Below are 26536 nucleotides of genomic sequence, written 5' to 3' on the forward strand. Positions count from 1 at the left end.
GGGACTGCATTTGCGCTACTGCTGGCCTTGTGCCAACACAAAATCAGAGGCCTTAATGTAATACATTTGCAAATACTAACCACTAACCACTGCTATACTGAAGTCCTAACTCACCAAAAAAAAAGCTCATGAATGTTTCATAGTAAGTTATGCCAAATTAAGATCTTGGCACGCAGGGTTGAGTGGGGTGGCTGATTGAGATCAAACGTCGGCGCACACTGAAAAGCCTGTTATAAAGTCTGTTTTAAACGTCTAAATCAGAGGGCCCGGCCCATTCAGGATTCTATGTCTGGCTCTCTTTTCCATTCCCACTGATGTGCCGATTGGTTTTCCCACGGGATCAGTGCCATGCACGGATGCTCACTGAAGGCTTCACAACCTTTTCCTTCAAAACTCGAGGCAAAAAGTTTTGGTCTGAGACTGATTGGAACGATACAGCCGTGATTCAGTCCTGTAAATCAGCACGCAACTCTTTGCACCTCCGAATAAGCAGGATAAATTTAAACATAATGAGATTCTGAAACCGGATTTCTTTTAATGATCATCCCCCTGTATAGTTTAAAGCTCGGTACAGCAAAACCTCCACTCGAGAGATGTGTTCAAAGCCAGTTGTGAGCAGGCTGTCATCGTTACAGCTCCCCGTTTCTCACCCACTGGATTTTTAGCATGCACATATGCGACGCACACACATGCAGAGCAAAAAGTGTTTACTCACTGATTCCTGGGTCTTGTCCTTTGCATCATACACGCTTAGCTTGACTAGCGTCTCTGGGCTAGCAGGATACTCTGAAGGGAAGGTCACCCCCGTCAGAAACAGTGGGTCTTTGTTCGCCTGGCAAGAGAGAGGGACAGCACAGGACTATGGTGAGATATAGTTTGCGCTTGTGTGTGTACACACATGTGCGATATCCACATTTGCACTGCAACACAGATGTGAAAAAGCAGGAAGCTGAAGAGGGGGAAAAAAGGAAGAGGACTTTTTTTTTTTTTTGCTGGGTAAATGAGCCAGCAGCTGAGCTCAGTCTGCCCTCTTCCTCCTCCTGGCATTTCTCTCCATTCCTCTCACCTCTCCTGGGCACAAAAGCAGAAGATAGAGCTCTCCCTAGTGGGTCTACCTGGAGGTGTGGCATAAATACAGTCTGCCAACTGAGGCTGCAGATCAGGAGCAACAAATGTTGACAGGTAAGCTGGTGCAGTGGCAAGCAGGCAATAGGATTAAAGCAAACACAGCAGACAGTGTTGGGCTTTCAAACACCAGAAGGGAGCATGGCATTAGCCAATATTTGCTCACAACCTCCCTCAAATCGCAGGACCCAGTCACCACCTTTAACTTCTGTTGTGCTCGTTTGAGACTTTCCTTTCATTTCCACACCTGCTAACAAGGGTTCTGAGTGCTATTTGCTTTTACATCAAAACCTTTCTAGAAACAAGACGCGACGAAACGAGCCAAGCAGCAGACAAGCAGTGTCATGAAATAAGACGAGCCTACGTGCTGGGATCTGCAAGGTATGATTTATCAACAACATTTTTGAAAAAGGGAAATTGGTGGTATTTTCTGACAGCGTCATGGTGATACGCCTTTGCTTCCGTGATGTATCAAAACAAAGGAAATCATTGTTACATACAAAAAACACTGTCCTTAAAGGACCTTTAGGCATATTTTAAACTGTTATAAAAGTTTTGTGTGCAAGACGATCAATAGGATGAGCTTTCAGTGTTTAATTCTCTACATTTTGTGATCGATTCAGCGATCCTTGCCTTGTCCATCCCCGCTCTTTCTTTGTCTTTCTGGAAATTTCTGGGACTCTGAGCTACATGTTACTGGCAGGGGGTAGCTGGCCCCACCAAAATGCTGCGGGTTTATTGTAATATTATAGCTGCCTTGCTTCGCTCCTCTTTGCTCTCTTCTCCTTCCTTCACGCCTATCAGTCGCAGCAGGGGGTGGGCGCCCTCCCTCGCTGAGCCTGGTTCAGCTGGAGGTATCTTCCTCTTAGTATCTTCCTCTTCACTTTTGCCTGTGACGGCTGATAGGGAATGGTTGAATCGTTGTTTTTCTTTGTCCTTTCCTTACAATATGAAATGCCTACTGCTGTGAATTTGTGCCATGAAAATAAAATGAAATTAAACTGCTGATCTGTCTAGGGTGTGCCCTGCCTCCGTCCTATGACAGCTGGGATAGGCTCCGGTCCTTTGTGACCTTAAAGTGGAATAAAACGGTGTCATGGTTCCTGAGTCTCAGACCCAGCGTTTAGAGCTTTTGTTGGCTTGTGGGGATTTATGTTCAGCTGCTTTCTTGTTTATTGTTTACTGTTTATAACGTAATTTCATATTCCCCCAGGCTTTTCAGTCTCTTTATTTAAGTCTTTTTGTATTTCTGCATCAAGTTCATACGTTTGAATAATTGTCCCTCGTTAGAAGCTTGCTTTCTCTTCTCCTCCTGTGCTGTGAGTCCTACGTCTGGGTCTGAAACCTGACGGATGGATAAGCTGTGGCATCTGCAGTTACCCACATTTTTATTGATTTTTCTTTTTTTATATCAGCAACTTAACATAGACCATGAATCAGGTGACATTTGTGTAACCTCGCTTTTTCTCTCCTCCTCTGATTTGCTGCTTTGTCAGTGGGTCAAAAGTACTGAATGTCATTTGCAGTGAGGCAGCAGCAATATTAGCATGATATTCAACCTGTGTGTGTGAAATGTATTTATACACCTCTCCTCCATTCTGCAGGCATGTGACACTGAGGTAAATAATAGTGGAATCGCTGCCTCAGATCTGATTATAGGTGTGTTAAAAGTTACACTCAATAACTACTTTATCTGTACTGATTAGATAAAAAGCCAGAGAATTTAGACTCCGAGTATGAGACAAGTAGACACAGTCATTTATAATTTATAGCAATAATGCCTCTGGTCAGACCTGGCTGATAAAACTTTTAAGGCATCTCTGTAACATTCATGAATTACTTTAAAGTAAATCCCGTTCGTATCAAATGTTTGCAAAAATAAAAGAACTTTTTTTTATTGCAATCTGCAATAAATTCTACTAAAAACCTGATTGGCATTCAGAGACCGCAGCCCTCTAGTAAAGCCAGTGCTCTATATTACATTTTTTGTTTTAAAGAAGTGATTCAAATCTTCACACAAAATTTATAGTTGACTTTTGCCCCCCCTCGTATTCCTGCTGACAAACAGAGCAACACATTTTATTCCCTCCAACTCCAGGAATAAAGCGTATTGTTCCAGGAGCTGAGGGGCTTTCCTGAGAAGTCTCAAGCAGTGTTTAACTACTTGCTGTTGTCTATTTGAACCAATTCAAAGCATTCTGTTTACACTGGGGGTTTCCTGTTCCCTCGCACAGCTCTGATGGGCGTCTCTCGAACGCAGCCCTTTGGGACCGTGTGGGGACAGATTGGAGACTGGTAATGAGACTGATACAGACAGACTGGCAGCTATGCGTGAATGTCTGAACACACCCTTAAGTTTGAAAAAAAAAGCACAGCATAAAAAATAAGACTACACACTACTGAACTGTTTTGTGCAGCTGTTACATAGTTATAGTGGTTATAGATCGTGCAATGAAAAAAAATCTGCAACTATACGCATGGAAGCAAAAAAGCATCTTAATTAAAAGCTGGCCACTTATTCCTTCAAGGTCATTTTCTTTGTGGGCTCTGCACCATTTCCAGTGCTTCCACAATTTTTATAAAGAAGACCCGTCCATCACGTCTGACTACTTGCCCTTGCGCATTTGCAGTTTTGCAGCAACTTCCATGCCAGAATGACCCAACCTTCATGTCTAGAATCATTACTTATGATGAGAGCTGGGCCTGGCTCAGCTCAGCGACCCAGATGCTAAACAGCAGTCCAAGAGCTCTAGTGTCCAAACTTAAAGGCAGAGCTTCAAGATCAAGAGCGTGACAAGTGAACAGTGCTTGTCTTTATTTTTTACACTGAATTTTCTCCTTGTGTCAGAGTGTCGACGCAGCTTCGCCTTGACATCACAGAGCACTGAAAAGGCTAGGACTTTTTGGCTAAACTAGAAGAATCTTTTTAGCTAACTACTAGGGGTGCAACAATACTCGTATCGATATTGAACCGTTCGATACAGTGCTTTCGGTTTGGTACGCATTTGTATCGAACAATACAAAATTTTTAATTTATTTTATCAACTTTTCTTCTGACCATGCTGTCTGTGTTGAGCGCTCAGTGGATCTGCGTTCGTCTACTCCGCCTAGGCTGCACTGTTGAGCGCAGATCCACTGAGCGCAGCGCAAGCTAGCAAGACAGGAGCTAAGCTCGTTGCAACATGGCAACTGCCTCAACGCTACCCGAAATTGAACCTCCCCCCAGATCTGGCGTTTGGAACTATTTTGGTTTTCATGTGAAGCATGACCCTGATGGTAAGCGCCTCATGGACAAAAGTAAAACAGTATGTCGGATGTGCCATGCAATGCTCAATTGGTGGGAACTAGTGCATTAGCACAGTTAGCTTGTTAACGTGTTGATGCCGTCCAGCCCCACGCACGGGGCGATCCGCGGTAACTTGTTAACGGAGATTTTCCGCGTTATGGCGTTAATGTCCTTTCAACGAGATTAACGCTGACAGCACTAGTGGGAACACAACGAATATGACTGCACATTTACTCCGACATCATCCTAGTGCAAAGACAAGTGGAAGCAGACAAAAACAGCAAGCACGCATGCTACAAACTTTACCCGAGTCATTTAGACAGCCGTTAGCACATGATTCTCCTTATGGGGACCTGATATGTTTAATATGCTGCTGAGAATATACCGCAGAAGAAGCGTATAGTATAGCTTTTATTTTGGAAAGAGACATTTCTCTGTAATAAACTCTCTTTTCCAAAGATGAGTGATTTCTCGATCAGATAAATTTATTTATTTTTTTTATTATTTTGTTGTTTCAGCAACATTAAATTTAAAAACTGTACTTTTGAGTTATTTTAATAAATGACAAATTAAAAAGGCATGAACATTTTTTTGTATCAAAAAAACATCGAACCGTGACACCAAAGTATCGAACCGAACCATGAATTTTGTGTATCGTTGCACCCCTACTAACTACCCACCCTGTGCTGCCAGATATGCTTCCCTTCAACTGTCCTCTCCCCCAAAATCAAACTGCAGTCGAAGGGTGAGCATTTTAACATTGTGGATGAGATACAGTGTGCATCACTGATAGGAGACAGGCACAGCGTGCAGAGGAAGACTTCAAGAGAATAATCCAAATGAAGCAAAATCAGTGGAAGCCGCAAAAGGAGGCAGCTATGGAGTGGATAGCTCACAAATTAAATTAGGTTTATGCTTTTTTTTTTTTTTTGATCACAGCACGTACCATCAAAATATGATTTCCTGGCAAGCGGATAAATTATAACAGCGATTTATTGCACAGACCTTATTACAAGGAGGTTGGTGGGTGCAAGGCCGCTAGAAGATGAAAAGAGTTACTTCAGCACTTTGACATACCACAGATTTTTTTAAATAGGCAATATTTCAAAAGCAGTTAATTATATCAGTTTATAGTGTATAGAGAGAGGAAAACGAAGCAGAGAATGAAGGGTATGATATGAACAAAGGCCCTCAAACCAAGTAATCAAACCACAGGTGTTGTGGTTAAATACTCTGCTGAGATTCTTCTGCCGCGTGTGTTCAGGTGTTTTCATCCATCACCTAAACACGATAGTTTGTTATTTCTTCGGAATGAGTTTTTAAAAAAAGTCAACATTGAATGAATGCTTCATCTGCTTTTCTGTAGCTCTGCTGAGATTGACACATCAGCCGAAGAGCCTTAGACAATCCAGGGTTTTCGGAGCTCGGAGAGCCAGACTCTGAAGTCTCCCTAAAAACAGCAGTGCGCTTAACACACAAGGACAGAATTATGTGTTTAACTGCACGCTCACACACATACACACAGACAGAACGCACAAAAACCACCTCCTCACCACACCACTAACCCCGCTGATCCTTCAGAAATCTACGCCGGGCTGACAGAGGGGAAATAAAACAAGTCTATTGCTTCTGATTTCATGTCTCTAGACGCGGTAATATTAGTCTTGACGCCTGGTGCCATTTTGCCACCCAGCCATGAAGCTGTGTGGTTTGTGTACACCGACGCTCTAAACACACAGCCTGATTGAGCACAGTAGGTACACACGCAGTGGAATCAATGCACTGCTTTGAGCCCAGAGCAAATGGGGATCTTATCTGTACTATACACTGACAAAAAGACAGACTTGACCATTATACTCGAGAATGTGCAGGTACACAGACATAATCCGTTACACCTCCCTCTCTGGCACGCTGAATATGCCTCATTCAGACTTACCAGCATGCTTGGCAGCCTCGGCTACAGCTGAATCTTCTTAGAGCTGCTGATGGGCTGAGATGAGCTAAAGTGGTAATGCTGTCTCCATTTACACAAAGAAGTGAGCCGGGCTGTCATACAAGTGGTCAACATATGCTATGGGAGACAGCTGGCCCTCTCTTGTCTTTTTGTCAGTCTGGGTTGCAAATCTCTGTGGAATAACCAATTTAGGCCATTAAGGGTGTGTGTGTGTTTGTGTGCGATTGGGCAGAGGGGGAAGTGCAAGTACTCTGGGTCGAGTTTCCTTGACCATTCATAATTACATATACACAGAGAGAGTAGACTTTTGGACTTGTTCCAGGCAGGGGTTCTTTGCTTGACTAGCCTGACATCAAAGGCTGTTTTATCCCCTGCCTTTGCATGACGTCAAATCCCCTCAAGTACCACCACTTCTGGACCCATTGCCCATGTTTAAGGAAAGGGATTTTCCTACACAGAAGTATTAGGGATTGGCAGAAAATGCAACTTTTTCCATCCCAATTTCTGTCTCTTGTGTCAGGCTCAGCACAGAGAAAGCATGCACATGTGGAAAACAAAGGACTTACAATTTCTACAAAAAGGACATCTCCTTTCTCTGAACATTTGGTAAAATACCAGATGGCATTTTTCTGTGTCTGTATGTGTGTGTTGGTAGCTTCAAATACAATGTGACCAAAAACCATTTTTTCAGCATTTAAGCTGTCACTTGTCGCTTTTCTGTTTTACCAACCGCAGGTTAAGCTGCAGTATCCGCACTGAGACATAAATCTGCTTATGGAGACAAAATGGGTCAAGTTAAAATACAGAGTCCCGGTTCTGTACTACAACCCCAGTTACAAAAATGTTGGGATGTAAATAAAACAATGCAATCCACTTGAGCCCACTTTTTGTCTTCCTATTGTTTCAGGTTGCAATGTTTTTGTTCTTTTTGTGACTTTGTCTCTTTAAGTTATATACAGTGTTGGGAGTAATGAGATACAAAGTCACGTGTTACTGTAAACACACTGCATTTTTTCAGCAGTAACTGCATTACAGTTACAAATATGTCATTACTTACAAAGGTGCACCAAACAAACATGCACTAAAAAAGACATGAGTGCGACGGTAAAGTGGAAACTGCATGCAGGACAGACAGAAGCCGCATTATGCTGCTAACACAACTTCGCCTCTTTGCAAGCATCTGCACCAGCATGATAACGCTAAGCTAGCCAAGAACCCAGAGTAACGTTCAAGCTGAGTGAATGCTGACCCCAGACCATCGGACAGCCTGATCTTCAACAGGTAACAAAAGCAGTAATGAGCAGTCAGGTTGGGGCCTCCATTTACACCTGTTCATGTTTCTAAAGAAGACTCACTGTGGCGATCGCTTTAAAGTCTTTTTGTGCTGGTTTTAATCTTTGCTTTGTGTTCATACTTAAAAACTAAATGAAAAAATCGTATGCATGTCATCATTAGGATAGGGATTTGTGTTGGTGTGTGGGAATGTATCCTGTAAGTTTATATAGTTAAAAGCTAATTATGAGACAATGGGTTTCAGGTGAATTTATAGAGTAACAAGAAAGTAATGTAGTGACTAGTGTAACAAATGACCTCTCTGGCAAGTAATTAAGTAATGTGCTGCATTCTTTTTAAGAAACATGAGTAATGTAATCCATTACTTTTCTTGAGTAGTAATCCCAACAACGGCTCCAAAGAGCTCTTAAAAACACCTGGAATTGTTCCTCTTGTGTTTTGCGAGTCCCTGTTCTTACTTCCTCTGAAACATGTGAGTGGTGAGACATAAAGAGTGATCATATAGCTTTCATAAAACAAAGAACATTTTCCCCCTGACCTGAGCACGATTGACGGGCGGGACCAGAGAGGCTTTGTAGCACCTGGCATGCTCTATCATTTATCTTCTAAATGAAATCTTTCTATCACATACAGCATGATAGCACACATATTACACGAGCAAGACTTCACACAGCCAGCCAGGCCCGGCGCTCGCAAAGCCGACAGCAGCTGTTGAGAGAAAGCATCCTGGGAATGTGACAACAGTGAAAACACAAGTGCTGTCTTCAAATAATACACATAGAGTAAGCTCCCCGGGGCCTGCACGCCTGCACACACACACACACACACACACACACACACACACACACACACACACACACACACACACACACACACACACACACACACACACACACACACACACGTCTGCCTTTGGTCATACAAGTTAATAAACATTTGTTTCTGTATTAAGTGTGAAAGCCTACAGGCAAGAATCCCTTGCTCCATTAAAACTTCAATCAAAGATTATTTCAACAAGACATATTCTCTTCTCAGTTTGGCTTCAAGTCTGAGTCCAAATAACACTAATATTGGTTTTCTGATTGATCCGGTTTCTGGGGGAAAATGCTAAATACACTGGTTTATGTAACAGAAGAAATGTTCACTTTTATGACACAATCCAGACTAATAAAGTGAATATACGGACAGCAAATCTACCAGACTCTCTGTAAGGGTGCAAACCTCTCTTTTAAAACACACTCATTAAATCACAATGAATGGGTACGTACCCTTTTTTTTGTGTGAAGACAAAAGCAGTTCATATCCTCAGATCATACTCCAAATCCTTAACATTACAGCCATGAAATCAAAACTCCTTCAGAGTGTCTGCAGAGCTGGCTGAGCCAGCATACAGTGTCCTACCACATCCTGTCTTTCCACTCACACATGCACAAACACACATACTCTGCTGCTCCCTTGACTGAGGGGAAAAGCAGTTGAAATCAGTCTTTGAAAGAGACGGTTATGCTAATTTAGCTTTACTGGATTAGGAGGGAAATAGTGTCTCCTTTCTATGCGCCTGGAAACTTTGCCCTCATATGAGGAAGGAGAAGAGAAAAAAAGGACTGTGTGTGTGTGTGTTGGCCTCTGCACATGTGTGTAGGTGGGTGTTCCAAAGTGGGACGGGGGCAGCTGTTGCTGCCCAGAAAACACTCATGTGGCTGCTGTCTCAGCAACAACACTGTCACGGTGGAAGTAAAAGAAGAAGAATTTAAAGAGGTCAAAGAGCGCAAAACACTCTCACTGTTTTACCCACACACAATTAAACCCACAAACGCATACTGTATATGTACTGTAAATGCATGATTGACACGCAACACAGTCACTCATGTGAATGTCTGGACTCAGCTGTCACTAGAAATAGAAGGTTAGGGCTCATTGTCTGTTCCAGTTCAGTGAGTCAGATGGAAAAGCAAGGTTGATAGAAAGGAGGGCAGACAGCGATGGAGAGAATACCAACGGAGACTTGGTGACCCAGAGATACGGCAAAACAACAAACATCATAGGCCGGAGACAAGCAAGAGGATGGTGCGTGTGCGTGTGATGCCTTACCTCAACTATCTCTGTGCAGGCGTGAGACACGAGGTGCTGCTTGTGGGGATCTATGACAGCCACCTGGACCAAAGCATTGGGCTTCCTGTCTCTGCCTGAGGCCACCAGATCATTACAGGCTACACAGAGGAAGATAGGGAGGAAGGGAGAGCCGACAGGGAGCATAGAGGATGGAGAGAAACAGGAGACGAGAGGATAGAAGGGAGGAGAAGGGGATGAAAGATGAGAGGGGAAGATTTTCCTTTAGGATATAAAGTGAAGTGACACAAATCACATGACAGTGGGTCAAAACATGACATTAGACTGTAGAAAATACTAACAGTACAAGGCAACAATAATATAATATAAATAAACTATATTGTATTATAATAATAATAACATAACAACAATAAACTATACAAGAAGAAAGGAAAAAACAGCCAAGGTAGCTTTATATATTAAAATTCATATGTGAAAGTGCAAAACAACATCACAAAAGACCCAAGCAGCTACACGTGCTGCATGTTAGGACTAATTCAGTGAGTTTTAGCTTCCAGTGATTCTAAAAACACACACATAACTTAGATTAAACAAATATGTCACATTCGTTATGATAAAGATAACATGATATTTGAAAGCTCAATCGATGTGTTGTCATGTTTATTATTTCAATATATTTCCAAAATACTCTTAAATATTAAACCTTAATCAAGAAGTCTTACTTTATGCATCAAGACCTCAAACCCCCAAAACAAACTCATCTATGAGAAAGGACATCTGACTCAAGGAACGAACCAGTGTCGTGTCGAGACATAACAGACATCTTTTAAATTATATTTTTAAGTGCCTGCAGCCTGTTACTAAAACACTTTGTTCCCATTTCTTTAGTTGAATCTGCAAAACATAAATTGCCAGGAATAAATTGTATTTTCGCACCAACAAGTTGAGTCACATAGATCTATTAGCTGAAAATCGGGCATATCTTGGCATGCTGTGCAGTGTGTCCTAAAATAATTTGAAGAAACTGGACAAGTGGAGGATAAAAGAAGAAGTGGCAGGTCAAAAAAAAAAAAAAAAACCTGAAAATGATATATATATAACTGATGTCTTTCAGTCATCTGAAATGCATGTCCTTAAGACATAGGAAAATAAATCCAGCAAAGACCTTACACAGGACCTTAAAGATTCATTAGGCCCTTCAGGAGATCCATCTACCGTTCACTGAAGCCTCATCAAAAATGGTGTCAGTAGAAGGGTGTCTGTCAAGAAACCATTAAGGAAGGGAAGCAGGGAGAAAAGCCTGAAGTGTGTTAAATCACAAGATCAAGAATGAAAATCAGTGGAAACAGGTCTTATGGAGTAATGAATCCAAATTTAAAATTGTCCAAATTGTCGTCAATATGTATGAAGGAGGTAAGGAGAGCGGTGTCGTTAGCCACGTGGAAAACAGAGTGGAGCCTCTGTTAGGATTTAGGGCTGCATTTCAGCCAGTGGTGTTAAATTATGAACACAGAAAAGTTCTGTCATTTTTTTGATCTAACATGCAATAGAAAAACCCAACAGTCATGGACTGGCCTCCCCAGAGTCCGAGCTACACACAGCCAACATCCCAAGGAGAGCTTTGAATGTCCTTCAAGCAGACTGGAGAGTTATTCCTGACGAAACAAGAAAGTTTTCCTAAGAGAGTTCAGGCTGTGTTGAAGAATAAAAGTGGTCATAACCAAACAGAAGAAGAATTTTCAGGTATCTTTGCTTGAGTAGTTATTTTTTGGGAACTTTTTACTTTTATTTTAAAAAGAACTACTTTTTTATTTTCCTTTTTTTCTCTGCTAGTGTTCCACGTACCTGATGTAAGCTGGGTACATTTATTAGAATTAAACTTTATTATTATTTTATTATTATATAAATATTGGACAAGGCTCAGGTTTTGCTGCACAAAAATAGCAGGTAGAAACGTCCTCCAAAGAAGTACTTTTTGGTTTCTGTACTTTGAGTACATTTCACAGCCTATATGTTTACTTTCACTTGAGTAAACGTATAGGCTTCAACTTCAACTTATACAACTTTTACTAGTATCTATACTTATACTTAAGTACAGAATGTCTGTACTTTTGCCACCTCTGCCCATTTTCCTTGCAGAATAAACAATGAGGGTTGGTTCAGGACTTTTACACAGCACTGTACTAAAATTGCTGCCTCAGCAGTCAATTAAAATGGCAGCAAGGCAAGACAAACTCCCCCCCGGCAGTGAGATATCAGCTTTATGATGGCTTTCATTTCTGGCATCAAAAGCAGCCTGTCACTCAGCACTCATTTCTTTCAAGGACAGGAAGAATTTTTATCTCACGACTTCTGTACAGCAAATCAGGTTGAATGAATGGTTCCGAACAGCAGCTCTCTCTAGCATACTATAAGATGCACTAAGAACACTCGCTGATGCCAGCGATAATCACAACTAAAATGATAAACACGAATCCACTAAGACAACCTTGTGATTTCCTTGGTAGAGTCAGATGCACAGCAGTGAAGTCAAACAGCAACAAAGCTTCTTGGTTTTTCCTGAATATTTCAAAGCATGTTATGTGAGGTCTGGAGATGGAAGAATGCTAATGTCTGCTGTTATAGTTTTTCAGCACATTGAACAAAAACACAAAGGATGTGACTCTAATGTTCACAGCTGCTTCACATGAAAGCTCAAAACCATCCAGCTCGGTAAATTACACCATATGGCTCTGAAATTATGTATTAATTAGCATTTGTATGCACTCAAGAACAGTAATGACAAAAGTTTGTGAACCTCCCTGGATGAGATCCAAAAGCTGCATTTTATCTGTGCAGCACAATTCGGGCATGCAATGAGTGGTCACCTTACATCAGTGTGCAAAAGAACAAAACAAAAAATATAACCTAAGACGTATGGACAATATGATTCAGTGGGTGAAACTTTATGAAAAAGGCATATCTTCATGCGGTATCTACATCAGCCTGAATATAATGTTTAGGCCAGTGTTTCCCAACCTTTTGGAGCCACGGCACATATTTCACATTAGAAAAATCACACGGCACACCACCAAACTAGGGTCTTCATGTGGGTCGGAATTTTCTCCAGGACAGATTGACTACTTTTTCTTTTCAAATATTTAATGCCCTATAACGCCCTGCCACTTCTCAGAACATGGCTAGCGTGTAATTTCTTCTTCGTCTGTTTTACTGGCAGTTGGCGACCCATTTAATTAGAGCTGGTAGGCAGTGTTGCCAACTCCTCAGTAACGAAAATCGCTATTGGCTGTCCTAAAAGTCGCTAGAAGTCGCTAAATGACATCATCGCCTAATTTGCATAATTGGTCATGCCAATCTAATTGTAACCTATGTTGTTGGAGAGAGAAATAACATCGTGGAAGAGACATAAAGTGAGTAAAAAACGTCCTAAATGCATTTAGAGTTTATTTAGAACTACAAATTAAATTTCTTTTAGCAATTATTGTTTTTTTTAATGTCACAATTCCAACCCTGCTCCTTTACCCGGGCTTGGACCGGCAAAAGTGACCCGAAATAGGCACTCTGGTGGAGTTGCTTTGTGTGTGTGTTTATAAGTAGTTTTAAACCTTGTGATCCACAAAACAGCATAAGAGTAAAAGAGTAAAAGAATAACTGACTGCATTACAGCACCCGCTGCTTGTTGAGAGTAAAAGCGATACGCGCTTTCACGACTTTTTTTTCTAAAAAAAAGTCGCTAAGGGGTCTGAAAACTCGCTAAATATAGCAACAAAGTCGCTAAGTTGGCAACACTGCTGGTAGGTGTACTGCCCTCTAGTGGAAGAGAATGTAAGTGTTCTGCCCGGTTCTCACACCGATCGCTTAGAGTACTAATCGCTTTGATCTTATGTGGGCCAGAACAGTAAAACGACATGATAAATTTGTAAAATTGGAGAAAAAAGTTCTGGTAGTTCAAAATATACAGTTTTTGTTAATTTACAAAAAAACTTCTGCTTTTTTCTCCCATTTTTTAAACAGAAATTTCTATAGCAGATTAAAAAAAAGGGAACTTTTCTGTCATTTATTTGTTTATCTGTTATATTATTATTTTGTTGTACCATAAATAGCAATTGGGCTGCGCTGTTTATCAAAAGGAAAAGCTACAACAATAGGGTCACATTCACATTTCCAAGGTGGGATGGGACTGTTTACAGAGTCTGCCCCCCAAGCATTAAGTTTGACACCCCTGGTTTAGATGTACTTCTAACATAGTGAAGTGAAAAAGGATGACTAAGTGTTTTTGTGTGTAACTGGTATTTTTATGCTGTAAAACACCTTCTAATATATTACAGGGGGGCATCCAGGATATAGTAAACCTCAATTTATAAAGACAAATTTACAGACACTGTGATTACCACCCACTGAAAACAAATTCAAAACCAGGCATTTTCCAACAACACTGGAGAGGCAATGGTGCTGTCAAGGTGACTGTCGCTGGCATTTTAAAGAGCAGCATAAAAAATAAATAAAAAAAAGACAGGTTTTAATGAGCATTTGTCACAAACTCACCTGCAAGAAAGCAGGGAGAGAAAGAAAAGAATGCTTTCACCATAAAAAATGTAAGCTTTTTGTGATCTGCGCCTTTACTATTCCTTTTCAACCTATCTTGATCAAATAAAGCAGAGAAATATTTTCTTCAAGGTCGACTAAGAGCATGAAATTTTAAAAGGGCTTCAGTTAAAGGTAGGGTTTGGATGGTAATTCACAAAACAAAGTGACAGCGTGAAAGTCTGTCGTGTTTCACAGAGAACTATTATTAAAGAAAATCTTACAAAAACCTGCACCCAGTTCTCAGTTAACATTTAACATCTATACAGTAAAAAAACAATATACAGAAAAAAATGTGTATTTCATACATTATACAACAGTCACCATAACAGTTGGTGACTTTAACCATAATACATGATGAGAGGCCAGAAATCACACAATAGTTAGATTTATGAAGAAAACTTGCCTCTTATTTGAAATGAAGTATGTGTAGCAAACAATAAACATTAAAGTACATGTTGGTGTGTTCGCCGTAGATTTCTCTGTTTAAACTATGACACCTCTGACAGGCCTTATCACTGCCTGCTAAAAAACTAAACTGTCATAGTTTAAATGATCAGAAATAAAAGTCATGTTGTTTGGACTTCCATAACACTGGCAACCCCTGGCCTTTAAAGATGGAGACTCCCCAATGTAAAGAACCTGGGAATGATCTTTGAAGGTACTTTAACCTTTATAAACAAGTAAAACTAACTTTTTTTGAGTTTTGGATACTTGTGAAGGTCAAGCTGTTTCTTTCCTAGAAGAATGTGAAAAGCTTATTCATGCCGTCATGTCGCTTCATTGAGCCAGTTTTAACAGTCTTTATTTAGATGGCAGGCTGTTGTTGCTTGGTTGACTGCAGTTGGTCCAAAAATGCAGTTACCCAACTTATCTGGCATATGCAAGCAGGCCCACGTATCGCCTATATTGACTTCCTTACACTGAATTCCAGTCAGGCTTAAGATTGATATTAAGATTTTATTGCATGGGCTTGTACTTCCTTACCTCTCTGATGTTTTAAGTTTCCACATTCCCACTTCATCCTAGTTGTCCCGAGGTCCAGATTAAAACAAAGAGGATTTAAGAGCTTAACAGTACTGTTATTAAATTATACCACCTGTCCTTCCATTTTTAATTCACTGGCCTTTACTTTGGACCAGCTGCAATCTATAATCAATCTGTTTTAAAGTAACGCATTACTGTAATCACATTACATTTTTTAGCAATGCAGTAATATAACAAAAAATACTAAATTCTACAATTAAACTGCAGTTACAATTATGTACTTCTGTTACAAAGGTTCTTCAGTTGTCTGCACACCGGGGGGGAAAAAATTAAATAAACATGCTTTTTTCTTCCCTCATAACACAATCAGCTCATTTCAGTTTGTGTGTGGGTGGGTGGGAGGCAAAATGGTGAAGCGGTCTACGGTGAAGATATAAACATTACTTTTATTTTTATTTTCAAAAAGGATGAGAGCATGATAGTAAAGTGCAGCAAGGGCTTGAACTTCAACAGGTAACTGTTCATGCAAAAGTAGAATTACTGTGCCAGTTACTTTTTAGTCTCTTTGGGCTGGTTCTCAACTCTGTTGTCGAGTTTCTGTTAACTTGAAAAAAACCTGAGGTTTATACAGCTAATTATGAGACTGCATTTCACGTCATTTTACAGAGTAACAGGGAAGTAACATATCAAGTGGTGTAATGAATTCCTTACTCTGGTTAAGTGATGAAGAAAAGCAATGAGCAATGTGTGATACATTACTGTTTTTGAGTAAGAAACACTGTTTACAAGCATTTGTCAAAGAATGGGTCATTCTAAACAGCTCACCGAACTCTAGCATGGCACTGTAATAGGATGCCACTGTTGCAACAATTCAGTTTGTGAAATTTCTTCATCTGCAGTTATTACTCCTGTAACAGCTGCTCACCCACAAAGTGTTCAGACCATGTAAAGTTGCAGAGCTGCCTCGGTGAGTGTAAAGTTTCAAACCTTCTCTAGAGTTGACATCAGCATAAAAACCGTGTGGTGGGAGCTTCACAGATGTAACTGAATTAAAACAAACTGAATTACCAAGAAAAGAAAAAAATATGTCTGTGTTTAACTGGGTCGATACAAATGATATAAATTTTTTTTTTTAAATATCTAAGTTCTGTAGTAACTAAGTATGGGATACAGTACTTTAAAAAGCCTCAGCTGCACTTGTGGATATAGGATTCAAAGTTAAAGCTCGTACATTACTTAAGCAACTCGTTCTGTCAAACGATTCAAACACAGCAAACTACCTCACACAATGTGAAAAAAATATTCTATATAGTTTGATTAAGGAGCTCAAATACCTGATTGATCATAGAGAGGAACAATATTTATGATGACAATGTTGTTTGTTGTTTTGCACAGTACTTTAGTATACGCTTATTTGTTGTTTTCATTTTAAAATTGTTGATCAAAGAAAGGGAATCTGGTATATCAGAAGGAATAAACTCTTAAACCATCACTCATCATGTTGTGGTTCTTCCAAAAGAGATCCACGAGTGGTTAAATCAAAGAAATGGATGTACACCGGAATCTCACACAGCCACAGAAAGAAGGAACAGACACAGGAATATTTGAGGAAATCCTTTGCTTTAGCTCTTGATAACAACAAAAAAAAATTACAATAGGTTAAGTAAAACATATTTTGGCCCGAATAAACATTCAGAAAAACAACATCAAGACACCAAAAGTTTTTTAAATGTAAATGAGTGCTTTTCAAAAGAGTCAAATGTGCTGCATTGTACATTGCTCTGGATCCAGAATCTGAAGAGCCTGTGTCAGAGGTACTGATAAAAATAGCCCATCTATTACATCCAAACCCTGTGACATCAATTCTGAAATTGACTTTTGATTCCATTAGACTAAATCAAATTTGCTAATTCCTCCACTTCTCCAGGGTATGTCTCATCACGAGACTCACTTAAGAGTATTCAAAATACAGCATTTCATTCTGTGATATTACAGTTAAAAGTTTTTTGCTGAAACCATAAACAACCCTGTCTCCTTTTTCTTTAGATGAATCACTCTGTCTGTATTTACTATAGAGCTGCTAAATTAGTCTGTGAGTGCTGTGCCACAGCAGGGGACCATAGAGTGAATTATGAAAGGAAATAACTCAGTTTACAGTAAATGGACAACATGCAGCCATTACAAGGCTACAGATATAAAAGCAGCAGAAACAAGAAACCTCTTTGTTTACCAGACTTCAGTTAGAGCTTTGCATGTTCATGGATTTTTGGATGTACTTTATTCCGTGTTAGTACTGTTTTAAAATTGAAAAATAGTATCATAAACTAAATAGACTGGTGCCTTTAAAATGTTTTTCTATTCTACCTGAGCACTCAAAACACTTTATGCCTCATGCAACCATTCGTACCTTTTCCTCAAGTAAATGTGGTATTAGTATACCAAATATGGTAGTAGATGACCTTATCTACATCCTGCCCATAGATATAAACTAGTAAGAATATTAGAGATGTAACCATGTCAGTGAAGAAGATAAAAAAAAAGTTTTAGTTAAAAAAAAAAAGAAAGATTTAAAAAAAAAGCCCGTGCACACAGGTTTTGCCTCTGAAGATTCACTGCAAGATAGAAATCCCAGAAAGTTGGCTTTCAAAAATATACTCAAAAGAGAGCCCACCGAACGAAAAGTTCTACAGACTGATTAAAGAAAAATAAAACTTCAAAATGATGGAAAGAAGAAAGTGTGGAGAAAGAAGAAAAGCTCATGATATTTCACAACTCAGGGATAATTATCCAAGAGAAACAGCAAAAGCAACCAAGGGTCTAGAGGTGAGAAGTTCTCCACTGGTCAAATTAAGCACTTGAACTCAGTTCAGCTGAGCAGCTAAACTAAAAGGCAAGCAAGACCCCAAAGTAAGAGATGACTGTTATGTGGTAACAGTGAAAGCCTGGTAAAGGGCATGTGTTATTAACTGTGTTTTGTCTGTTTTCTTTTCCACAAAATATTAAGATGACAGCTTAGTTTGAGTAACCTGTTGAATTTGACAGCTAAAGTTTCGTCACTATGTGTTAAAAGAGTGTATTAAACGATTCAATCAAAGCTGGTTAGGTTTTTTGTAGTAATCACTGTTTTTTTGCATTCGTACCAAAATACAGATCATTAAATATAAAGATGTGTAATTACCCAAACATGTGTGGTCTGGACTGCAGTTATAGCAGCAGTTTGACAACTGAGGAATTTTATTATGCTTTTATGTTTAATATTCAGTTGACTATTATTTTAAAATGTCTTACTATGGCTTTATGGATACTTAAGTAAGCAGCTGGGTCTAATATCCTAGCTCATAATCATCTATTGAAGAGCCTAAATCCTAATGCATACTGTAATAGTATGCACTTTGCACACTCTTGGGTTCTTACCAAGATTTCCAACATCTCTCATATTGTTATAGCCTACTAAGGGATTTCAGATGCAGCCTTGGTTAGCAACCATCATTGTACTCTACTGTAATTTAAGACACATAAACTATACTGATATTTGACTTGTGGAATTTAGAAAAGAAAGAATAGCACTTTTAATCCTCCTCAATTGTCTCTGAACCAGTTGATTAATAGTGGCTTTCCAAACCCAGAGCAACACCACTAGACTGAGGTTTAACTGAACTCACTGTCACTACAGACGACTTATTCAGCTGTTTGGAATACTTGGATAAAAGCTGAGTAAGATGTGATGGTGCACTTGCACTGCCAGCTGGGCTGAAGCAGCCCTTTCATCGCAATCTACCTTTCTGCATTTCATTTGATAGCTTAAGACAAAATTATAGATAAAGCTTTTTGAACAAAATTACAAGACATAATCTGACTTTTGCTGTCAAATTTTGCCTTAAAAAGTCACCGATTCAACATATTTTTCCAGGTATATTAGAACTTGTTTCCGTTTTATGGTGCCATGGATGTATGTAGAAATGTTCTCTGGAATAAAGGGCAGAATAGCTGCTTGTCCCAGCCACAAAAACCAACAACAGCGATAAAAAAGACCAGCACAGAGTAAAACAAGCAACTAATTAACGCATTAGATAATAACAGAACAGGGGCCATACTTAAGATGGAAGACGGTATACTTTGTCATGCTGACAGCTAAGCAAAACCACACAGCAACAGAAGGCTAAACTACACTAACTGGCCACTAAATGAAGTGGTATATAGTATATGTTCAACTGCTCATTAAACACATGTACAGTTAACCAATAACATGGCAGCACAATCATTTGTTTAGACATACAGATGGCCTGCTGAAGTTCAAACTGAGCAACAAAATAAGGAAGAAAGTAGATTTCAGTGATTTTGAATCTGGCATGGTTGTTGGTGTCTAGTCTGACTATTTCAGAAACTGTGGATCTACTGGCATTTTCCCCACAAATCCATCTTTAGAGTTTACACTGAGAAAAAAAGAAGAAAATATTGCAGTTCTCTGAGGAAAATGCCTTGTTGATACCAGAGGTGAAAGGAAAAATGGCCAGAATATACAGGAAGCAGTAGCTCTGATAACCAAATGATATGACCAAAGGTGGCAGAAGAGCGTCTCTGAATGCACAACATAGATAGATAAAAATAGATAAGCTACAGCAGCAGAAGACCACACTGGGTGCTACTTCTGTGAGCTAAATCATCACAATGGAGCTCGGTGCTAGATTTAATGAGTTTTTGAGTTTTCCAAGTCCCTCAAAATTACTTCCTGTTTCATGGTGAATCGCCATACCACCAGAGTGTGCCGTTCAATATAAACTCACAATTTTCACACTGAAGCATCATAATGTCCTGATGGTTATTCTCACCACTTTTGAGGTGGATGTGCTCAACCTGTGAAGAGCAGCACATGCAAGTATAAGACATGACATTTCGTGTTGACTCTAGGTGGCGCTATCAGTGTGTTCAGGGTGGGACTCTTATCATGTCTGCGAAGTTTGGCAGCGGTTGGACAGGATTTCTTTGAGTTACAGCAGTTTTGTTCTTCATGGTGGAACATTGAAATTCATCGTCCTGCCAGCAACAGACAGTTTTGTGTTACAGTTTTCAATGTAACACAAGACCAACTCCTTCAGGCTTTCCTGGACAAATTTGAGGTTGCTGGGGTCATCCACCTCTACGCTGTATCCCAAAGTGTAAAACATGACATTTCCTGTTCCCACTAGGTGGCGCTGTCACCAGTGTCAAATATGGCAGTTAAAATGTGTTTGGGGCAGAGAAGTTTGGTCCAGATTGAACCAAACATCTGTGGGAATGAGAGCAAATGTAAATGATCAAAATTCGCTGTGGCGTCACGGCCACGCCCTCTCATGAAAACTCAAAAGCTGCACAATTTAATATGGCTCAGGAAATGGCTTCATTTAACAACTCATAGGTGGCTCTCCAGAGCAATTTTGCCCCACATGTGTGACACAATTAAAATATGTAATTTTTCATCAGACCTGACGAATGTAAATAATTTTATGAATTTTTGAGCTTGTCTAGGCTAAAAAAAAACAACAGTTAATAAATAAAACAATTCCAGTAGGGCTTCTTTAAATGCTGATGTGAAATTATTCTTCTTTTGTTAATTGAAGGACACAACAGAATAGAAAGTCTAAGAGTGACACTTCAAGGGTATTGTGGTAACAACCAAAAACCATGGGGTTTATTCAAGCAGCTGACTGTGGATCTAAAAAAAGAAATAAAACTAATTGGCAGCTACAAAACAAGAGAAGGTTAGATCAAAGTGCTTCCAGTGAGAAGTTTCCATTGTCTGAAATGTCATTAAGAAATGGCAGTTAAATTAAACTGTAAAACTCAAGATAAACCAAACAAGAAAAAGACAACTTTCTGTTACAATTACATATCTGTTTGGTAGGCAGGCAGAGAGAAAGCACCACATGAATGCAGAGAACCTGCAGGAAGGTTTAGCTGACAGAGGTGCCGGTGCACCGTTCCACTGTGCTTATATCAATCAATCAACTTGTCATGATGTGGGCGCTCACACTGAATATAGAACCTTGGATTAATGTTAACTATTTGCCATTGCAACCTGGTTTCCAAAAAGGCAAAGAAGCTGTGGATGCTGCAGAATGTAAACATAGTAGAAGAAAAAACATCAAATATTCAAACTGAGAAACAAACATTCTCTCATTTTAAGTTTTAAGCCAAGAAGAAATTAGATTTAATGTGTTAAGGTTCAATGCAGGGGACTCAAACGTGGGACTCCTGAATCAGCTGAACACAAGGATTTATTTACAGAGTTCCCCAGGTGTATATACAGAGAGTGATGGGCAGTGCTATATACAACAATGTGAGGGACGGGGCTCCAGGGAAATCCAAGGGGGAATCACTCGTTCTCCAACTCTCCACATACACGACTGCAGTTCCCTTCTTCACATTTGACACACAGATTCACACGGGAAAGGTTATCCAGGGGTCTGTAGATGAGGAACCAGGAATAAGTGCGATATTCACAAAAGACACTTGACTTATCTTGAGCTGTAGCTTGACTCTCACTGACGCGTGGTAGACAACGATCCAGCGAAGACCAGCAGTCACCTCCTGGCTTAAATGCCGTTCACCTTGATGGGCATCAGGTGTGTTCTTTTCCGTGGGTGTGGGCCGAGGGCGTGAACCCACAATGAGTTCCGCCCCGGCGACAGAGAGGAGGAGAGAGAGAGCGCGAGAGAGAGAAAAGAAAGAAAAAGGCCGATCAGCGTCTCGCCGATCCCCCAGGCCGTGACATAATGTTACTACTACTTCTACTATTAATAATAAAAGTAGCCCTCCCAGTCCACCAAATACTGCAGGCTACGCCCGGCACTTGACGTCCATGATCCGAGAGACAGTGAAAGCCGGGTGGCCATCGATGACCCAGGCGGGTTGCGGGGGCCTGGAAGGAGGGCACAAAGGACTGGACAGGCAGGGTTTAACTTGAGACACATGAAACACGCTATGGATCCGCATATTTCGGGGCAATCTGAGACTGACAGAAACCGGGTTAACCAGAGAGTCTATAACAAACGGACCAATGAAGGTGGGAGACAGTTTCTTTGACTCAGCCCGGAGCGGAACAAATCTGGTAGATAGCCAAACCTTTTGTCCTGGGGTGTAGGCAGGTGCGGGGGTCCGGTGACGGTCCGCCAGGCGCTTATTGCGATCAGCTGTGCAAAGAAGGGCGGCCCGGTGGCTGAGGAGGTAAGACTGTTGTGGGCATACTTAACCCACGGGAGTTGCTCACTCCAAGTTGTCTGATTGGTGGATGCCAAGCACCGGAGGGCCGCCTCGAGTTCCTGATTGGCCCGTTCTGTCTGGCCGTTAGTCCGAGGGTGGAAACCAGAGGAGAGACTGACCTGCGCTCCGAGGGCATTGCAGAATTCTTTCCAGACCCGTGAAGTGAACTGTGGCCCCCTGTCAGAGACAATGTCCGTGGGGATCCCATGAAGGCGAAACACATGGTTAGTCAGGAGTCGAGCTGTCTCTAAAGCAGTGGGGAGCTTGGGAAGGGCGACAAAGTGAGCAGCTTTCAAAAAACGATCAATGATAGTAAGGAGGGGAGGCCTGTGATGAAGTCCATTGCAATGTGTGACCATGGGCGGCCAGGGGTTGGTAGAGGTTGGAGTAGGCCGGAGGCTGGCTGACTGACGTGGTCCTTAGCTAAAGACGGCCACCAGGCGAACCGTTGGAGGAAGGCAATGGTGCAGTGGACCCCAGGGTGGCAGGTGAACTTGGCCGTGTGAGTCCAATGCAAAACTCGTGATCTGACAGTAGAGGGAACAAAGAGTAGGCCCGGGGGACCTGTACCAGGGTCCAGTTCCGTTCGTTGGGCCTCTCGAATAGCTGACTCAATCTCCCAGGCTAGGGCCCCGGCAACACACCTGGAAGGAAGAATGGGGGCGTCCTGGGCAGCGTCTTCGGAGGCGGCAAATTCACGTGAGAGGGCATTGGGTTTGACATTACGAGAGCCGGGTCTGTAGGTGATTGTGAATTGGAATCTGGTGAGAAACAGAGCCCACCTGGCTTGCCTGGCGTTGAGTCGTTTCGCGGACCGGATGTATTCCAAGTTTTTGTGGTTCGTCCAAACCACGAACGGTTGGGCAGTTCCCTCCAACCAGTGATGCCACTCCTCTAGGGCCAGCTTGATGGCCAATCGCTCTTGGTTCCCCACATCATAATTTTTCTCTGCAGGAGAGAGACGATGAGAGAATTAAGCACAAGGATAAAGCTTACCGCCTTGTCGCTGGGAGAACACCGCCCCCACTCCTGCGTCCGAGGCGTCCACCTCTATGATGAAGGGTTGACTGAGATCGGGTTGGATGAGGATGGGTGCAGAGGCAAAGTGCTCCTTCAGGCAAGAGAAAGCCTGGTGAGCCGGTTCATCACAGCGGAAGGGAACCTTGGGTGAGGTGAGATGAGTCAGGGGTAGAGCGAGCTGGCTATAGTTGCGGATGAAACGGCGATAAAAATTAGATAAACGAAGACGAAGTGGTTAATGAAGTCCCGGAGTATGTCGTTTACCAGGGCCTGAAAAATAGCTGGGGCATTGGTGAGACCAAACAGCATGACCAAGGTCAAAATGACCAAGGTGAGTGTTAAAGGCTGTTTTCCATTCATCCCCCTCCCTTATTCTTACCAGATGGTAGGCGTTGCGCAGGTCCAGCTTAGTGAAGATGGTGGCCCCCTGAAGGAGCTCGAAGGCAGAATTTAACAGAGGGAGTGGATATTTATTCTTCACTGTGATGTTGTTAAGGCCCCGATAATCAATACAAGGTCATAAGTTCTTGTCTTTCTTGGCAACGAAGAAGAAGCCAGCGGCCACAGGAGATGACGAGGGGCGAATGAGACCTGCGGTGGGTGATTCGTTGATGTATTTTTCCATACTTTCACGTTCGGGCTGAGACAGACTGTATAGGCGGCTGGTAGGGAGAGGTGCGCCTGAAAGAAGATCAATGCCGCAGTCATACGGCCGATGCGGAGGAAGCGAGCGTGCTCTATCCTTGAAAAACACTTGTTTGAGATCATGGTAAACGGGTGGCACGGAGGAGAGGTCCGGCGGCTCGGAGAGAGAAGAATAGGTTAGCGGTTCGGAAGAGGGGGTGGCAGCTTTAAGACAGGACATGTGACAATCTTCCCCCCACCCCACAATGCTCTCCTTTTTCCAATCGATAACAGGGTTATGTTGATGCAACCAAGGGTAACCCAGAACTAGCGGCGTGAGAGGAGCTTGAAACACATACAGCTGTATAGTCTCGGAATGATTGTCAGAGAGAGTCAGTAAAACGGGCTCAGTGATATGAGTGATGTTAGGAAGCCGCTGGCCACTGAGGGCGGTGACTTGGAGAGACTGTGGCTCGGAGTTCAGATTTAATCATCGGGCCAGCGAAGCGTCAATAAAGTTTTGTTCCGCCCCTGAATCGATTAGAGCCTTAAGAGGGTGGACCTGAAGCTGCACCGTTAATTTAGCTGCTAGCATGAGCCATGGAGGAGACTGTGAACTAGAGACCTTGCCCACCCGTATTCTCCTCTCTACTGGTGGGCACGGCCTTTTGGCAGAGACGGGCAAGCATTGGCAACAATAAAAACACTCACGGGCCCTCGACCGATGGTGCCGTTCCTCGGGTGAAAGGCGAGAACGGCCCAGCTGCATAGGTTGCTCACTCTCCATGTTGTGCGACTCCGAATCTCTTCCGCCACTCGTGGCGTTTCCACCCGATGATGCTTCGCCGCGCCTAGTGCGCCCGTTAACTCATCACACACGTTCAACAAAGTACTTATCAATGCTGGCTGCCCCCACCCGGTCTCTTCGGCCAACGTTCAGAACTCAATGGAGTATTCCGCCATACTTCGTCTTCCATGCTTAAGATTTAGTAAACAGTGAGCAGCTGCATCGGCGCCAGTACCTCTCTCAAACACCTGGTACGAGATGCTGGCGTCAGTTCTCAAAACAGCTTGAGCCCAGTTTAAAGCTGGTCCGCGTAAGAACTGGACAAAAAAGGCAATCTTAGCCTCGTCAGTTTCATATGTCCTCCGCAACTGTCTAAACTAAATTGTTATTTGGGTCAACGTTCCAAAACCTCCTCGGCCGTGAGGACGCGTTGCTGGGCGGCAGAGTCCGCTGAGTCCATATTCTGGCTGGATCGTTATGTTAAGGTTCAATGCAGGGGACTCAAACACGGGAGTCCTGAATCTGCTGAACACAAGGATTTATTTACAGAGTTCCCCAGGTGTATATACAGAGAGTGCTGGGTAGTGCTATATACAACAATGTGAGGGACGGGGCTCCAGGGAAATCCAAGGGGGAATCACTCGCTCTCCAACTCTCCACATACACGACTGCAGTTCCTTTCTTCACGTTTGACACACAGATTCACACGGGAAAGGTTATCCAGGGGGTCTGTAGATGAGGAACCAGGAATGAGTGCGTTATTCACAAAAGACACTTGACTTATCTTGAGCTGTAGCTTGACTCTCACTGACGCGTGGTAGACAACGATCCAGCGAAGACCAGCAGTCACCTCCTGGCTTAAATGCCGTTCACCTTGATGGGCATCAGGTGTGTTCTTTTCCGTGGGTGTGGGCCGAGGGCGTGAACCCACAATGAGTTCCGCCCCGGCGACAGAGAGGAGGAGAGAGAGAGCGCGAGAGAGAGAAAAGAAAGAAAAAGGCCGATCAGCGTCTCGCCGATCCCCCAGGCCGTGACATAATGTTACTACTACTTCTACTATTAATAATAAAAGTAGAGCATATTTATCCCAAATTGGCTTCTCTTCATCGGCACCCTGTTAAATTCGAAGTTGAATTCATGCTGCCATAGGCCTAGGCTGCTGGGGGCTTCCCATGATGCACTGCTTCCCCTTCACTCACCTCTTTTCAATCACTATTTGTTTATACAGCACTCTTGCATTCAATCATTAGTTATTATTAATCTCTGGCTCTCCTTCACAGCGTATCTTTTGTCCTATCTTCCTCACCTCCAGGTTTCTTCCTGTTAAAAGGGAGTTTTTACTTCCCACTGTTGTCAAGTGGTTGCTTAGGGTGATTTGTTGCTATATAAAAATAACTGAATTGAAACTGAATTGAAAATTGACAGAGATAAACTAGCATTCAAAGATAAAACCATAAAAAAGCATTTGTGATGTTTTGACAAATAAATATCAGATTGAAGAAAAAATGTAAAATTTGAAACATGCCAGACATTGATCGTGCAAAGAGTGTCATGTTGAGCAGATAAT

The 26536-nt window shown here is 41.8% G+C and overlaps 1 protein-coding gene across 4 annotated transcripts in view; it reads right to left on the minus strand.

Annotated features, from left to right (window-relative positions):
* Positions 1 to 26536, minus strand: part of inpp4b (inositol polyphosphate-4-phosphatase type II B) — a 187305-nt gene that overhangs the window by 146683 nt on the left and 14086 nt on the right. For 2 of the 4 annotated variants that reach the window (XM_080879817.1, XM_080879816.1), the window contains exons 3-4: positions 9750 to 9868; positions 716 to 832 (exon numbers count right to left, since the gene is read on the minus strand). In XM_080879817.1, the coding sequence (XP_080735943.1) occupies positions 716 to 832; positions 9750 to 9868 (236 nt within the window). Of the gene's footprint in view, positions 1 to 715; positions 833 to 6347; positions 6485 to 8926; positions 9248 to 9749; positions 9869 to 26536 lie in introns of those variants that run through there. The other 2 variants (XM_080879818.1, XM_080879819.1) reach the window with 2 other exon arrangements.

Source organism: Rhamphochromis sp. 'chilingali', assembly GCF_963969265.1.
Source record: "Rhamphochromis sp. 'chilingali' genome assembly, chromosome: 4".
Classification (NCBI taxonomy): Eukaryota; Metazoa; Chordata; class Actinopteri; order Cichliformes; family Cichlidae; genus Rhamphochromis; species Rhamphochromis sp. 'chilingali'.